The sequence below is a fragment of the Synchiropus splendidus genome, chromosome 17, assembly GCF_027744825.2.
Source record: "Synchiropus splendidus isolate RoL2022-P1 chromosome 17, RoL_Sspl_1.0, whole genome shotgun sequence".
Taxonomy (NCBI): Eukaryota; Metazoa; Chordata; class Actinopteri; order Syngnathiformes; family Callionymidae; genus Synchiropus; species Synchiropus splendidus.
In genome coordinates this window covers 4,372,501-4,390,762 of record NC_071350.1, presented here as the reverse complement: position 1 = coordinate 4,390,762, position 18,262 = coordinate 4,372,501, and the positions used below count along the sequence as shown (strand labels likewise).

The 18,262-nt window shown below is 41.1% G+C and overlaps 1 protein-coding gene across 1 annotated transcript in view; it reads left to right on the top strand.

The window, feature by feature from the left end:
- pcdh1a (protocadherin 1a) overlaps positions 1-18,262 on the top strand; it is a 115,774-nt gene that overhangs the window by 80,401 nt on the left and 17,111 nt on the right. Inside the window, exon 4 of the mRNA XM_053848004.1 lies at positions 1,187-1,403. Coding sequence (XP_053703979.1) covers positions 1,187-1,403 — 217 coding nt within the window. The remainder of the gene's footprint in view (positions 1-1,186; positions 1,404-18,262) is intronic.

Here is an 18,262-nt window from a genome sequence, read left to right as displayed (position 1 = left end):
AACAAAGAAAGCTCCCCGAACAAGGAAAGTCCTTGACCACAGTTTTTCATCAATGTATTGAACGGTGTTGTGAACACTGTGTTGTACACAACGTTTTCACGCACAAGATGTGGTGTGTGAGTGATGTGGTAAATACACACGTTTATGGTGTTATTCATTCATTTCATCACTTACGTTGCCTTCAAACCTGCATCCGAAATGCAGACACATTATTTCAGCGCACACACCTCCGCTACTCAGACATCTTTACCTTATGTGAGCCCCTGAATAATAATAGTGCCACGGACTATTTAATATTTATGGAAGTTTTAATATTTAATGCTATTTTCTGACTTTAGAAAAGTGAACTTTAGAGGGCTTGCAAAATTTAGACAGTGGTCCTAAACAGTTCAGTCTACGGTGTAATTGCAACAGGACCGCATGGCCCACGGGCATCAATAAAGCAAGACTGCAGATTGAGAATATTTTGTTCCTGCATCACCGAATGGCCTTTCAACTGATTGTTGCTTCTTCAGATCAGTTTGTTCCTGAGCAGATTGTTTCAGTCTATCTCTTTGTGTGCATTAATTAATAGTATTAAAATATAATATGATATATAAATAATAATATAACTATAAATAAAAAAGCAATTTAAAAAAAAGAAACATGAGCTAAGTGATGTGTTGCAGTAAGCGCCACGTTACATTATGTATATATATGTGTGTTTATATATATATATATATATATACATATATGAATGAGGCACCAATGGTTTATAACACTTTATAAGGACCTGCAAAGACAGATATTATAGTGTTAAGTGTGTATGTAATATGTAATAACATGTAATAATCTGACTTTGCAGGTTGACATTATAAAGTGTTTATTAACCCCTTGATGCCTCATTCATTTTTTTAGAGAACCACGCAATAACAGCGCATAGCAAAATATAAATGCAAATATGAAAGGAGAAAAAGCTCAATGAAAAGAGGAGATAACTGTTCCAGAAGCCGGCTTTTATTTGGAGATTGTTCATTGGCCATTGTTAGTACAGACATCCATAAATGCTTTATATTACGGATTAGAATGGTTTTGGCCTGTGGTAAACCGCCAATCCCCTTGGGTTGCGTGAAAAATAAAATGCGATGTAGATGCGTAATTGTCACCACGGAGTTTAGACAGTAATATCTCTGTTGCTTCCTAACAGCATCCTCATCGGCGGGTTACCTTCTCCACCAATCCAGTGCAGGACCTGCAGGACGTCTCCCAGCACAGTTACTATGACAGCGGCTTAGAGGAATCTGAGACGCCGAGCAGCAAGTCTTCATCTGGTCCTCGCATTGGACCTCTGACCCTGCCCGAGGACCACTACGAGAGGACCACTCCAGATGGCAGCATAGGAGAGACCGAACATCCCGAGAACGGTTGGTTGACAGTCCATGTTGTGTTTACAATGAGCCTGCATGCAGATAGCCTGGTTTTCCAGGTGAGGCTGGCTGTGCGCTGCCACTGTTCATGTGCCATTTGTTTGTGCGCTCTTTGGTCATTTCATCGTGCGAGCGTTGTGGCACCTGTGCTGTTGTGATGCTGCATTTGTTGATGACTGTGTCAGATGTTATTGGTTTTGAAGCAAATCTGTGTTTGTGCGGCGCAGGCGCTGGAGTTAACAGGGTCTCCGTCCTCCTCATCAGCAGCTCCTCTGTCAGGCATCCTTAATGACCCACTCTCACTAGAGCGCTAATTAAAAAGCCCAACTAATGGAGCATTTGCCCTCCAAATAAATCTGAACCATGACATCTGCATAGTCCACACCGTGTGTACTCTGAGCTACAGTATTTCTTGACTCCAGTCATGCTCCGGTCATACAGAAAAATGAAACTTTTGTAGTGATATGATTGTTATTGTTTCCAAAGCCACACAACATGCCACTATCTTCACGACAATGATGTGATGAAGACTGTAGAGAAGCACTTTTTTAATGTATTATTGTGGCATCTTTATTGTTCCTCTAATATAAACCATGTTCATGAGTGATGGCTTGATGAGGTTTCATGAAACACTGTCCTAATTTTCATATAAAAAAAAAAAATTTAAACAAAAAAAAAAATATATATATATATAGACAGTCTTATATGTCTTGGAACAACTTTTTGAATGAAACTTCACATCATTTTTAAACCATTAAAAAAAAAAAATGTAAATCCTACTTAGCTCTGAAAATAAGAGACAGTTTCATGAAACCTCATGAACCCATCACTAGCAAACACGCTGGCTTGGCTGATCATAATCCAAGGAAACGCAGAGCCATGTCAGTGGGAATACACCACATTTTCTGAGCAGCAAATCCATATATTTTTTCAAACGCCCCACTCCACACCCACACACCATGATTATACTCATTTAACCTCAGTATAATTCCACTTTTGGATCAGGAAATACTTGGTGTAACGTGGCCAAAAGATGAAATCATCATGGTAGTTCATCATCTGGGGTGAAATCAGGTGATGGCAAGCTTCCACAGTGTTTGCTGACGTCTTCAGACAACTTCGTAGACTGTCTGTCAAACATTTTTGACCCAGCTCCAGACAGAATGTGTAGACTGAATGGGGCTGATGGTAAATTTAGCCTCAATAGTTGCCCTACAAATACATGGTGAATGCAGATTCAGAGGGGAGACTGGTGTGACCCTCAGAATACTCAGGCGTCATTCATCCATTTAAAATTTAGCATGAATATTTTCAGCACGGATTCGTAATATCGCCGGATCCTAAGCTTTAAGTGCCATTCAATGGTCTGAGAATCATAATAGCAACAGTGCTGCATTAAGCTAGCAAATATAATCCATTACCTGCCTTCTTACACAGCAGGAGAAGTGATTCTCATGGTGTATTTCACTTTTTACACTATGAATAAAACTGGCCTGTGGATTTGTAGTTGTACCTGATGGGTTTCCACTTTTCCCTAACAATATTTCACTGCCGTGTGTCTGTCCAAGGATCTTTATTTTGTTGGTAAGTGCCCTTGATGAGAGAATGAACGTGAGGATTAGCCAGCCAAAGCTTCAACTGAAAATGTAGTTGTCCTCTCTCTTGATCCAAAAAAGAGAAAAGAAACAGTTCCAAATTTAATTCAAGTGAAGTAGTTGGACCCAACATGCTTACTGGTGAATTAGTTACTGTCAGATATCAGTTCGTAATTGAAGTGTCCATTTGAACTGAAATAGATACAGGAACAAAAGCAAAGATATTTATAAAAATACAGCGATATTGTATGTAGAAACTGTATCCACAGCTGGGCACGCACCTTTGACCTTGTGATCCAAAGCGCTGTACTCTGGCTACTCTGCCACAGGGAGCATATGTCCTGCAGGATACTGGAGTCTTTTTGTCTTTACTCACTGTCAGGCAATGTCATGAAAATTCAATGCATTTTGGTTCCGTAGATATTGGATTTTTTTTTAATCTATGTATTTATTTGGAAAAAACATTCACATGACATACTTTAATTCCATCAAACATTGGTGCCATTGGTGCTTCCTCTTCCTGTCTGCTCGTGGAAAATTGGAAAACATTCATTTTAAGTCAACTCCCAGCAACTGCATGAAATATTCTTCTTTTTCATTTTTGTTTTGACATGATAGTTCAATGAACAGTGATACACACACCCTGAAGATCATAGAAGTAGAAGAACATTGCTTCAGTTTCACTTCATGAGAAAGACGTTTGGGATTTGTTTACACGCATGTCACTTCTACCAGAGACAAGACAAAACAAATGTTTGCACACTATGGAAACTTGGAGCTTATTTCAATCATTTTGGCCCAAGCGGACTAGACATCTTTCTAAGCTGAAGTCAAAGCACCGCAGGGACCCTGAGCAAGAAACATTAACCAAGCCTTAATGAGGATTTTATGTTTCGAATCTTCAATTGGAAATCAGTGTAGTAGTGGTTTCCCTGCTCCTTCTCCACATCACTGATCCATAACACCAAACAACAGCTCCGTACCCACAGCTCAGTCTGATCCGTCCCGTCTACTGACCAGAAGGCTCTGTCTGCTGCATAGTGGCATACACTCACTCCTTGCTTGCTGAATCTGAGGTTGCTTTGTATGTAGATGTTTCTTTTATTTTTTTTTGCCTCCGAAGAGTCCAGGTATTTGTCAGTTACTCTTTGTTGTCAGCAGTGCGAGGGCAGGATCGAGAGTGGAGATCAGAGAGAGAGAAAAATGAAATGATGGTTGTTTATGTGGCAGAGGTGTTAGATTATGAAAGGGAAAGGGGACTAAGACTCCCTGACACGGGTGGAATGCCCAGCGGATGAGCCAAGGAGACTCAAAAATAGACAGTCAACCGGCACCAAAGGTGAGACCCCATTACAATGTAATCCTCACCTCTGGGAATTAAGAGAGAGACGGGCTAAAATAAGAATTAGACGGGAAAATCAAAAGAGACAGGAATTCCTCCCCAGTTCTACCTGAACAGTGATGTCTTTTTGAAAGCGTTTGACTGACAGAGCGAGGGGTTGTACTGGTGTGCAGCTAAATTCATTGCGGAGGTGATGACTGACGGGCAGAAATGGAAGGGGGGCCATGATGTGTCACTCCATTGAAGTCGGATATAAGCACATTTTATGAACTCCAGACTTTCAGCCTTTGCACCTCTAAGCACAGAAAATATCGACACGGACTAATGTTTGGTTCTACAAGAGGCACTTGGTGAAAGGCTTTTAATGGTGGGCAGTGCAGGGGATGGCTAAATTAAAGTAATAAAGATCAATGTCATTGCAAGGATTTCCTTGAAACACATTGCGGTGACTGCTGCATTCAACGTTTTCTAAATTTAACCTTTACTTTTATTACATCCTTTACATCCCTTATGTTGCTGGTAAAAACGTCTGACTGTGATTCCCAGGTCCTCGGGTGGCATCAAATGTTTGAACCACCTGAACTGTTCCCACTCTGCGTGAAGAAACAATGATGTGGCTCACGGATGGCGAGGATGTGCAGGAAAGGTAGCTGCGTAGATCCAACTGAATTGATTCCTTTCCAGGGTATTTAGAGAAGCCTCAAATGTACAAGGGTCAGAGATGTTTCCGATCTCCAGTATAGGCCTCATGCAGGGGCCAGATATGTTTACAGAAAGATACAGATTTTGACCTTGTCATGATGACCCAGATCATTGACCCAGAGTATTTTGAGGCTGCTTTTTGCATTTTGACATGAACAGATCAATGGAAATGTGCTTTATGTCAACCTGAATTAACTCTTTCCAAATAGAAAAAAAGTCGAATGTTCAACATGAAATCAGTTGTTGAGCTGTCATCTGTAGGACCTGGTTATGTGGTTTAACTCTTCTGCACCAGGAAGCTGTATATGAGTCTTAAGTTGGTTTTGCTGATGGTGGCTACTATTCACCTGTGCTTTTCATTTAGAGCAGTGCATGTTGGTTTTGATCATACGTTACTTTCATACCCACATACACATTTTATGTTTATTTGGAGGGATAAACTCATAATAATATGTGTTTAATTCCAATTTTTGTATTCCCAATCTACTTTGCATCTACATGTTTATTTCATTGAATTGGATTATTATTAGTATATTATTGCTCCAAAATACCATTAAGTTTTTACATTGCTGGCCAATAAACAGTGGCCTCATTGTCCTAAAGGAAGCAAAGAAAAGTTTTAACAATAATAAGAATAACCCATGATAAGTTGAACAATGCTGACTGGTTGTCATATTACCGACAAGGTTATGTGAGGATGTGTGGGAAGTCATTGACATAGAAAACTATTCATTGTATCATCTACAGGAGAAAGTATACAAGCAAAATAAGCCACTCACTTGTCTGAAAAAGACTGTGTTACACTCACTGCAGATGAAAAATAAGAAACTTGGTGTAGTGGAAAAGATGACCAACGTTAAATGCCATTTTGGGCAACAGTACCGTTTCCCAGTCATTAAATGTTCTTGCACCATTCCTTTTTGCTAATCTTCCTTTGTGCTTTTTTTCTCCTTGAATAGCATGAACATTTGCAATTTATAGTAAAAATCATCTATGGAATTTTTATGATGAAGGTTACAGCCATTGGTTTATATTGACAGAAACCCTTTAAAAAGGTTGAATGTGCCGTGGATTTCTCTCGTATGTCTTGGTCCTTTTTCATTTCATAAGCAGCTCCAATGCCGTAAAACAACTCACCTCTCGTGGAACCTCAGCAGGAGCCGTGTGTGTTTGTCAGGCCGTGTGGTGGGCACCTGTACGTAACCATTTGCATCGGCTGCTGTGAATCGAAAAACCATTTTCATCACGGAGCTTTTTACTTTACTCTCATCATAATCACTGAGCTCTGTAATTATTTTTAAATTGGCAACTTGAAACCGCATGAAAACTGTTATCGGCCGCATGTGTGTGTGAAGATGTGCAACTTGTCCCACAGATTCTGCGTGATATAAAGTCTGATCTGACAGCTAAATAACTGCAGCTGCATCTATCCCTGGTGAATCCAAATGATTGTTTAAACATTTCACAAAATTCAAGCAAAATGACTCCCATGTGCACATCACTCTTGCATACATGTATATTGCTGCTGTTTTCAATGTCTGGCACCGCAGCACGTAGCAGCCCGGCAACACATACGACAGTTACGGCAGCACAGTATCCCAGCATCTCACTCTCACTCAGAGATCAACCACTACAGTAGCACCTATAACCTTGCGTCCGCTATTTTGAATGGCATTCGACTTATGTCCAATCTGACTTACAACCGGTTGATCGGAACTGATCCCGGTCATAAGTCAGATGTAACTTTTACCTATGTTTACCTGATGTTCAATGACATAACTTGTGCCTAACCTATCTTGTCCATCCTCCTTAGTCACGTCCATCCTCTCCATGTCCTCCTTTATTAATTATTTTATATAACCATATAGTACAGCATTTTTGATTCAGTGTACCAGTCTTTTTTTTTATTTTTTTAATCTCATATGGCTATTCCTGCATTGACCTCAGATGGCCGCTCAAATGCACACGTAATAATTTAAATCGAAAATGTAAGGCCTTAAAATGTATGTATTTGTCTTATTTAAATCCAACATGATACTTTTAAATTGCAGCAAGGTCCATAAATATTTGGACAGAAAACTTTTTTTTTTTTTTATTCTCTATATTACAGTACACTCTTCATACTGGAGAGGTGTTTTTAACTTTAGTGCCTGTTGTGAAGGCATGTCTATTTTGCCATTTTCTCTGTGACTTGTTTCAACAGTGTGTCCTTTACACTCTGCAAAATATTCCAACGCAACTTAAAACTACTCCAGGCCATTCATTGAAATGCCCACACTAGCCCATGAAATAGCTTCTGAGTCTACTATCAAATTCGTTTTTGGCCCCTTTTACTATAAGGTGACAATGTTGAATGGCTAAAACTACTAAACACCTCAATTTCAATGTGGATACCCACAAATGAAAAGATGGGAGCCTGCACTTTTCCAATCCTAGTGATGACCAGTTTGGGGAAAACACTTCCTTGTGGAGTGTTTGTGGGCCCCTTTTGCATGTCCCCACAAGTTTAAGGCTGAAAACTTCAAAACATCATGATAATGGGTTTAGGTTTGGTTAAGTTTAGCCGTTGGTTTTGGATGGTTAGGTTTATGGTGAGAGGCCGGGGAAAGCATTATGGCAATGAGCGGATCATTCATAGGTGTTGCAACAAACCTGTGTGGGTGTGTGTTAGTTAATGGATGGAAATGGATGGTTTCTCTCAGTGCTGCTGGTTGCTCGTGCTCTTCTCACCCTGACTAACACGGCCTGTATTGTTGAGTGCCTGAGTCCAGTACTTGAGCAGGACTATGAAAATCTTCTGGCACATGACGTAGGAAGCCGGCAAAAATCCAAACAGATCTGGGGCCACAGAACACCCCAAAACCGAAAGTGTGAAAGTGTTTTGACTTTCTCCGATTCACATCCAGTTTGAGAACATCAAGACTTTCCTTGAAAAACTGCAATATATCTGCTATTTTTTTCCACTTTGCTAGTGATTCAGCATCAATCTTGAAATACAAACAAATTGCTACATGAGCAACATGGCGAATGAAGTCTCACAACTCATTACAATGAAACTATTAAAGGCCTTTCGCGGTAATAGAATCCCTTATTGCTGTGTTGATCAAGGGAAGCATTAGATTATGTTATAGCAGTAATTATCTGATGATATTTATATGAAACACAATGAGAGACGTGTCCTCGCAGAGCAATTATCCGGCAGATCACTCGACGGTTATCCTGGCTGCGATTTGAAAGATGAACTTACAGGACAGAGGTGAACTGGGGAAAGGTAGTGGCGTGTGGCAGCCTGCGCTCACAATACCATCACAACAACAGATCATAGTCAGGGGATTGATGTGGCGGCTTGCCCAGCTCCAGACCACCGCGCTTCTTTCCCTGTGCAGACTCATTTTGGTTTTTAAGGGAGATATAAAATGAAATAAATGGCATTTGCATGAGAATGGGCTTCTTTAGTGATGCCGTCTGATTTCTCGAGCCTTAGATCTCTTTGATGATGCATGTAGTGTTATATATTTGTTCCTTTTGAACTCCTGTCAGGGATTTTCCTTCGCTTTCAAAGCCTGCCATATCGCTATCGCAGAACGCGCCGCCATTTTAGCCATTACCGTGTCAACACCAAGGTTTCCTTTGAATAATTATATGTGTGTGTGTATTCGGATAAACGGCATGAAAGCAGGGGGACGTTTTAAAAGCAGGTAGTGGGTGCCCACTGAGAGGCAGATGATTGAGGGTAACAGGGTCTCTTTGTCCTGTGAGTGTCAGTTGGGGCCCCCGTTGATAAGATCAGGCTGTTGCGAGGGTAAAGCATTTTCTGATGGATGTCACTGGGTCTTTTTGACAACCATATAAGCCCATATCTAGTGGTTGCTAGCAGGCTAATGTATATAAAGGACATTCTGAGCCCTTATTTATACCATCCATGCCTTCTCCTCTGACAGTAAACATTTAACACAACTTCTACTTTGTATAACTGATGTTCCATGACAAACCCATTGAATCATGGAGTGCTTATTCTGGGATGTCTAGCTGAAGACCAGCTATTATATCCAGAAAGCTCACTTGCAACATATATTTTTTTGTTTTTCTTCTCATGTCAACATCATATTTTTTTTCCAGTATGAAAACAAAAACTGAGGCTCAGTATGTTCTGCACCGCCCTCCTCGATTGCCTCTCTATATTCCCTCATTATCTACGATAAAATATCAGCATAAACTGTGGTTGAAGGGTTTTTCTATTCCAAATAATGAAAGATCTTAGAGTGGGCATAATGCAATTTCATTGTCAATAGAGCACAGCATCAGAAATAAATGACCGCGACAAAGAGAGCCTCTGCGAACTGGACAAATTGGAGATCAGAGCAGGTTGTCCAGCACTTGTTATGATTTTGTTCTTCGTAAGTTTAGGTTGGTGATTGAGGCGGTCAGATTTAAGCAGTGATACTTGCAGTGTTCATGAGCAGTAATGCAGTTCTGTGTCCGTGTCAGCCTCCCTCTGAGGCTGTTAAACTGAGTGGAGAAGAAAATAAAGCCAAGCCAACTCCGTTGCCACCACCCAGAGCTGGGGCAGGTCATGGTACTGGGCTTTTCTGAAGTCCTCAGAAATGGTCCCCGGAGGCATGTTGTCATGAGTAATTGGCCTGTAATTCTGATCTCATTCAAGCACATGCATTGTGCTGTGCTCACATCAGCCACGGCTGTTTGTTACCCCCCACTTGTTTTGTAATTTAATCTCACAGCAAATAGGTCAGTGAAAGAACCCAACTGGAGCAGAATTAAAATCCAACCTGGGTTGTGCGCTGACACCATGGACAATGGTGCACCCATTTACCAATGACCTTATGGGACAATGCAGCCCAGCCCCAAATGATGACAGAGTGTCAAGGCAATGCACTTTCCGAGTGATTATGGATTTTTTTTTTTTTTTGGACCAATTTGAATCTGAAAATGTGCTTTCGCTTGCGCGATCAGTAACAATGTGACCTACACTCTCATTCCAAACTTTGGCCTGGCAGATCGCAGTGTTCATCAAACAACTGCAGACAGGCCAGACCTTTGAATGAGGCAATGTGAGAGAAAGGACAGAGCTTGACAGCTCCGACCATTAACTGTAGCTAAGTATGAAATTGGCTTATTGTCTTTCAGTGTGAGCTGACAGTTAATTATGTGGCAAAGATTACAGCCACATGCGAAATCTAGATTGAAACAGAATGGAATCCCTATCATCCCAATAAATCTGACCCTCTATTCAGTTACACACTGCACATGAAAGAGATTTCTCCATGGTTTCGTCATTTTGGCCAGCTGACTCGCATGCTTGGATATTACCGGAGACGCCATAGTTTTGAACATGGGACCTGAAATGTGAAAGAGTTGTTGTAGAAAGTGTAGATCAGCTTTGTTAAAAATGCTGTCGAACATGCTTGATACTCGTAATGAACAGAGCTATGTTTTGTCCTCCATCTTTCTATTTTTTGAAACCTTTATTCAGTAGACAAACACCTATGCTACACATTGTCTGCACCAACTCATCCTCACTCTGATGCCGTGATGTATTGACGTTGGGAAAGTCGACTTTTGCATCCTTATTCTGAAACCAAAGACAGCCTTCACTATTGCATGTTGATGCAATAAGTTTTCAATTGAAGCACATGTTCCGCCGCCAGTGGCACATCTTGACGCTGTGACATACAAGCCACATAAGCGGCTATAAATGGCAACTGACATCACTTCATGAAGAGGACCCCACTGAAGTGCCTTTGTCTCAACATGCAACATAGAAGACTGCATTTCTAGGATACAAAAGTCCACTTTCCCAACGTCACTATATTACGCCATTCGAGTGAGGATAGATTGTCTGCAACTACCAGTCTGATAAAAAAAAAGGCTTATTTTCATACATTGAATATTACTAAGCATCGCTGAAAATGTGGCTTTCATGTTTTTCATGTTGTTGACATTGTTCAGATTCAGTGAGTGTAAATGTTTGGATTTTTTTTAAGCAATGGTTTGCACATACTGAAGCACAGGAAGTCTTGATGGTATTGAGTTTGGACTGCTCAATTGCGCGGAGCAGGTGAGTGGACAGTCCTGAATTCATATTCATGGTTTTGCCAGTAATGAGGCCCACATCGATGGTGGTGAGTCAATGTCTAGAAGAAATTGGGTGAGAAATGGAATGACTTTGGAGTCGCTGAATGTGCCACTTCACCCCACTGGATTTCTTTTTTTAACCTGAAAACTCCCAGCAGTGATAGCGCACACATCTATTTGAATGGGTGACTAAACAATCTATATTAAAAACATAGATTATCAATCTACATTACAAATGCCTTTTCAAATGTGATTATATTATATTATATTATAAAAAAGCCAAAATCATGAATGATTCGCTGGAATCGAGTCCTCTCCGATTTCACTGAGATCATCACAATCCGCAAGGCTCTTATCTTCATCCATGTTATATGGATAAAAACCAGATGAGTGTTCTGAATTTGCTGCTGAAAAAAAAACTACATGCATATAAGCACACATTAGGCTTCATAAATAGTGCTTTTAACACCACGCCGCCTCTGCAAATGTCTGGTTTTAGCACTAAGCCTGCAAAATAAATGAGCGAGCCAGTGTGCCTAAGCCAGTGTCCCTAAGCTTTAGATGTGCTCATGTATTACTCCAGCAAAAGTGGAGGCTCTCTGTACTTTGCCGAATAATTGGAAAGCACGCTGACTGCTCTCGCTGCGCTGGTAAGCAACAGTTTGGTACGAGTTTGTGAAGACAAATGCGGAGAGATGTTTTTTTTTTAAAATCAGCCTGGAGTCACCTGTGACTTTAAGATGTCGACTGCCAGTCCCCCACCCCAAAAAAAATCCAGTGTTTAAAAACTTTAATGATAACTGCAGGTGAGGAAGCTGACGGTGGCAGTTGTTGAGTCCTCAGGGTCGTATTCACTGTCCACCCTGCCTCATATAGCAGGTGTAGACCGACCATGGTGCTGGGGCACAGGCTGCTCGAGCCAGCATCAGAAAAGGCCCCCCAGGGTCGTCCTTCCATCACAGTGTGATGGGGACGGAGTGACGCACAACCATCTCTAACTAGTGTTCTGCCCTTCAATGATGGATGGTACGAGAGGGACTGGAATGGCACTGTATGGGCTTGACATGTATTTCCTTATTTCCAGTCACAGAGGAAAAGACTTGCTTGAAGGCTTTTCTCACTGCCATTGGAGAATATCTCCAAATTCAGTGGTGCTCAAGGACCATAAAGGCTCAATGAGGGCTGGAAAAAAAAAAAAGTGTCTCCACACAAAATGGAATGTAGCAGCGCATTTCCAACAAATGGAAATATCCTTTTGGAGAAAAAAATCAATTCTTAATTTGTGCCTCTAAGTTAACATGCATTTCCACGCAGTCAATATTGCACAGGCCTAATGCTTGAACCGAGCTTGTAAATCCTCACAGAGGTGCTGATGTGAGATAATAAGATGTGATGTTGTGACAGCTCTAAATGGATGGCTGTCATTTTGGGAGTTTTCATAGCACTTTAAACAAATATCTGTCAATAATTTAAATGTCTTTCATTTAGTCTCCTTGCAAAAGTGTCCGATCACCACCGGTTCCTTCCCTCTGCATGACAAATGAAAAAATTCATTCCTCTCTATTTGTTGTTACGGTGGGTCTCAGACGCTTAAAGCTGTGATATGGATTTCTTTTTCGTTTGCCCCTTCGGGTAACTTCATCTCAGATGGGCTTGTTGCAAGGCCCCGCCACTTGTCACTCATGTTGATGAGCTGTCTGCTTTGAGACTGTATCTAGCCTGGAAATGAGCTACCCATCACACACAACCACCAGAGGCGGTGAGAAGCAGATGGAGGATGCTGCCATAAAACTGCAGGGACACAGACACTTACACTTGTTTTGCATTTGCTTTATGTTTTGTTTGGTTTACTTGCATCCTGGTGCAACGTTGCTTTCACTGTGCCTTGCTTATTCTCAATAGCTCTCAGAGCCTTTAAAAAGCAACCCCCAGTTTTGTTTCAGATTATTCTTAGTCTTATGTGGATATAATGGAACTCAATATTGAAGGAATGAATGAAAGATACAGACACTGTTGCTGATAACTACTACACTGAACAACAGAAAATAATTGGAGCGTAATTGAGCACACAAAGTAATACGAAGAAGACATCAAAAGAGTAACAGAAGTGCAGTGTGAGGCAGAGTTAGACACACATGTCGCACCTATTGGTGACTTGAGATTTGACTGAAGGACAAGTGACTTGAGACTCAACTTGAGATTTGTGACTCGTGATCTCATGCCCACCCAACATTGTTCTGCAGAAGGTCTTTCGTAGGGCACTCATGCGCACCTCTCAGCCGCTCACCCTACAATAGCCAATTGGGCCCTTCATTTGGTGATGGTAACTAGAGGTGGCAAACAACAGAGTATATAACAGCAACGTCTGCAAGTGCAGAATCAAAGATGCTGCATCAACCACTTCCAGTTTATCAAACCGCATCCAGATAAGATAGTCATGAAAGAAAGTGCAGCATTAGCATTAGCACCAGTGAACTGTCCACACAGAGTCAGTGCTATTCGCACAGGTATCCTTTCACTTGCACGCATCCAGTTTTCAGTTACCGTGACCGATACGGGAGAGCTGAGCAGCAACACTATTGAAACAATGATTTCACGCTGCCTTCTGTCCAGGCTGTCGCCACATCACAGCAATAACATCAGACTGAAGAGCGCTGCTCATTCGACTATAGCTGTTTCGTGTATTGTAAATGTTAACACCAAACATACATGAAAACCAACAACCACGAATTTCGTGTTACCCGTGTCATCTGTTAAAATGTCATGTCAATAGCATTAGCAATAGCATAGCATAAAAAAACCAATCCTGATGATGATGATGCCATAGTTCATGCTTTCATTTCCTTAGACACTTGACTCAGACTCTAACTAACCAAAGACATGACTTGGACTTGGACGTGGCCGAGGACTTGAGACTTGACTTGGAATTGCAAAAAAGTATTACTGGTGTGAGGCCCTGGCTCATGAAGTTCACGACTTGGACCGTAACTTGGACTCTCCTCACTTCCAGCAAACCATGGTCTCTGATTCAGTTGCCAGAAATGGATTGAAAATCAGCCCATCTTAAGATACAGAGAGACTAAATAACATTACATCACATGTTTTGCTTCAAGGAGAGGTGTTCATTTTCCAAGCTCTGTAGCATTCTCTGTCAGTTTTAGAATTGCGTGAGGTTTCATTGAAACAGTTTCAGCATGAGATACCATTCTGATTCAAACCATGCCTTCTCTCTCACACCAGGCTTTCTTTCCTCTGAGATTCAAATGACACAAGTGTTTGGCTCTTTGTGTGTTTTGTAAGATGGTGCGGCACACGCAATGTAAAGAGAACGTTACATCATGGAAAGCTGAGCCCAAGACTGCAATTTCTATTGTACTGCATTGTGTTTGATGGGTGGCCTCACCACTTCATGGCAAGCCGTATAAACAGAAGAAAGTCACAATATGTAGAGAAACACTATATGGCTTCTAAATAACTAAAACTAAACACAATATGTGATGAAACTAACTCTATTGTCTTCTCACACAATAATCCATGTTATGATTGAACAATTGATCCAGAATTGATTCATTTATTTAGTTTAATTTAAACTGGTCAGAAGCTCAAAATCGCTTCAGGAATCAATGTATTCATTGTGATTTGTTCAAATTCTTCTTCCCAGGTTTATGGTAAAATAGTTCCAGAATTCTACTGTAGGACTGTAAAAATAAAAAGAACTTTACCTAATCCTGGATGTAAGAACACGACTGGAACCATTCTGTATAAAGATCCTAGGAACTAAATAGTTGATACCAATCACATGGATTGACAATGAATTTGTAATCAATATGATGAGACCTTCTGTATACAAGATATGAAAAAATGAATCATTAAATACTTTTAATTCAGAAATGTTTTTATATACCTCTTCAAGGAGGTAAACAATGGAAATATCTTGCACAGTTTGGTGAGTGTCTAGAGACTCTGCTATGCCCGTGAAATATTTACATACTGGCCGCTTGTATCTGGACTCAGGCACAGCTCGATTAAATGAATTGTTATTTCTGTTATTTTGCGTTCTGAATGTCATGCTCGGACCGGTGGGTGTTGCTAGCTGCGCTAACAGCAAGCAGCAGAGGAGCCAGCCGTCTCACTGTCATGAGCCCGGAAAACTCTCCGTCAAGTGCTGGAGCTTTAAATGGCGTATTTCATTTGAAGACGCTTCCCTGCACAGCATTTTCCCGTGCATGTGCTGCAGAATACAAACTTTAGATGACAGATTGAAAGAACCTCCATAGCAGTTTTGCTGCTGCCAAATGAGCAACAAATAGGGAGGAGCGGACGCATCACAACCAGCGAGGCTTCATCAGAGCGCTGACTCTCGTGATCAGTTGTTGTGATCGGCAGTGACAGATCACGAACACGATCGGTGGCCGATTGATCGTAGCATCCCTAAAACTAAATTATCTCGCTGTGTGAATGTGACTCATAGTATCATCCTTTCGACTGCCATTACTGACTGAATAAGCATTTTCCGGCAGGAAATATGCCTTCAAGCTATTCTATCCTGATAATATGAATTCCAAAAATGACTGCAGACACCATGCTGCTTACTCCTACATCCCGTTTAAGTGCAAAACTTTGAGCGTGGTGAGCACTCAAGATGTTGATGAAAATAAACAGTGGAAACGACTGAGCCAAACTGTGAGAAATACATGGCAAATAACAACAAAAAGAACTGCACAGTGGTGGATTCTTTTGTAGCGTAGCCTCAGAGCCAGAGGGTGTCTAGTTTGAACGAAGATGTTGGTCAAACTGGGTCTGTTTTTGAGTTTATGTTTTCTCTGTGTGTAACTCTGCTTCTCTTCCACAGATATAAACGTAATTGGTGTCTCTACGTTGCCTATGTAAAGTGGACATGAGGGAATCTCCTGAGTAACCTGTCAAGTATTGTACCCGTCCACTGTCGGGCCTTTAAATGACAGTTCTGTCCTTTAGATTGTCCCTGTCACATGTATTTGATGGGTCTCATCGATCGGGCACCAGCGCTGGTAGACCCCTGGTGGTGCTCAAGCACCTGCCCTTCTAGACAGGAGCCCTTTCTGCTATTTTTTTTTTTTTTGTAAATTTGAGAATAGCTAGAGAACAGCTCTGTCAACAATCCCCACCCCCCCAGCCGAATATCTGAGGTGCTCAGAAGCCCTCGCTTCCCCCTCCACCCCACCACATGCAGTGTCCTCTGACCAGCATCATACATGTAGTAAAAAAGAGTTTCAGGAATCCCCTGAAAACCACAACCACTGCAACACTCTTCTGACGTTTCCTAAACAGTAAATTATGCAAATGATCCTAGTTCACAGAACGTATTGAGCACTTCATTTTTTATGTCAAATGTTTATGTTGCATTGACATTTACTCTGTGGTTGGTAAAAAGACTAAATGTATGAATGATTTACCTGTTGGGAATAATTTCTCCCAAAATGTCTGTGCATCTGCCTGGTCATAAATGTAAGAAAACAACATTATAGTTGATACCTATCGGACAAAAGAAAAATGCGATAGAGACCATAATCTCACAGTGGAATTCTATGCTGGTGTGTAGTGAAACTGCAATAAAAATGTTGGTGTGGCGTGACTAGGGGGGATGTGCTGGATCGGTCAAGGTGGAGGAGGTTGCCTTTCTGTGGCGGCCCCTGATGGGAACTGCCGAAAGAGACTGAAGAAGATGTAGGTTTTCGTGTCTAACGGAGGCCACAATGCCATCAATCACATACATAAGTGAATCAAAACGTCATTTCATTATGTCCTAATGCGCCTTATGTCTATTTGTATTATTCTAATGTGATAAATCATTTATTCAATGGATTTGAAATGGCCATGAATGATGCACCTAAGTGCAGTTCTTTATCAATTAAGCAATATCCCTGCTTCCCTTTTCAATCTTGAGTGTGATGTGGGACAAGCTGCTGGTTTCCTGGTTTTATTTTTATTTTTTATTAGTTTTTTCATTGTTCACTCCCTGCTCAGCGATGCCTCAGAACATGAAATTTGCATGTGCCACTATAGCAGAAGGAAGAAACAAATTCAACCTGTCTGAAGTGGTTTCATATTTTTATCAAGATTTTATGTCATCTGAATCTGTTACTGAATCCCAACCTGTCGCATAGGTCCACCATCTTGCCATGAAAGTGCCTTCATGAATCTTCCTTCTGGAAGCAAAGGATGAGCGTTAAAGGCCAGGGGAGGGCCGAGCTGGGAGGTGGGGGTATCAGACTGCTCTCCAAAGCCTGCATAATGACCCCCTGCAGCCCTCTGTGCATTGCGCTTCTCTTTAAGTTTGTACTTAAGGCTGTAATATTTGCTGTCTCCCTTGATAATTATACATTCAATCAAGTTCCTGATTCTCTGTGATGATTTTTTTTTTCCCTTCCTCCTCTCTTAATCAAAGTCTTTTCAAGAAAAAGCCAGAGCCTGACTGAGGGGAGCGACAGGCAGAGAGCCATTAACAGATTGCCGCTGTTGCCTCCTGGTGCCTCCCGGGCTTTGCGAAGCAAAAAGACAATTTTCATATTTCATTTAGTTTTGGGTCGGAACAGTCCTGCTTCAAACACATCACTGTTCTGAGCATTGTGGGAACTGAGCTTTCCGTCTGACTGCCTTAAGATGCACCGTCTCTTAGAGAGTTGTCAGACATCCAGTAGCTTTAAGATGCCCTGAACACTATCTCATGTAATATTCATTGTGCTTGCCCACATTTTTGCTTCACAATAATCCATTTAATCACTCACTTACTGTGACCTGTATTAAGTATGATTAAAAGAAAGTCATATTCATCTTCACGTATTGTATACTCTCTGCATCACCTTTATATCCAGTTTATTATCTTTTGAATACTTCTATATAGTCAACAAACGTGTTATGTTGCTGGACACACACATAAATGTGTCTCTGCCACTATGGTAAATGGATTCTTGAAAATTGTCAACATAATGGGACTGATGCGTGAATGACGGCTGTCATTCAAAAAAATAAAAATACATACATACAATATGTCAAACATTTGCACATCCAAGCTTCGTGTATTGCAAGGTTTTGAAACATGCAACCCATTCGGACATTTTGAATAGTTAAACATGTGTTGAAAA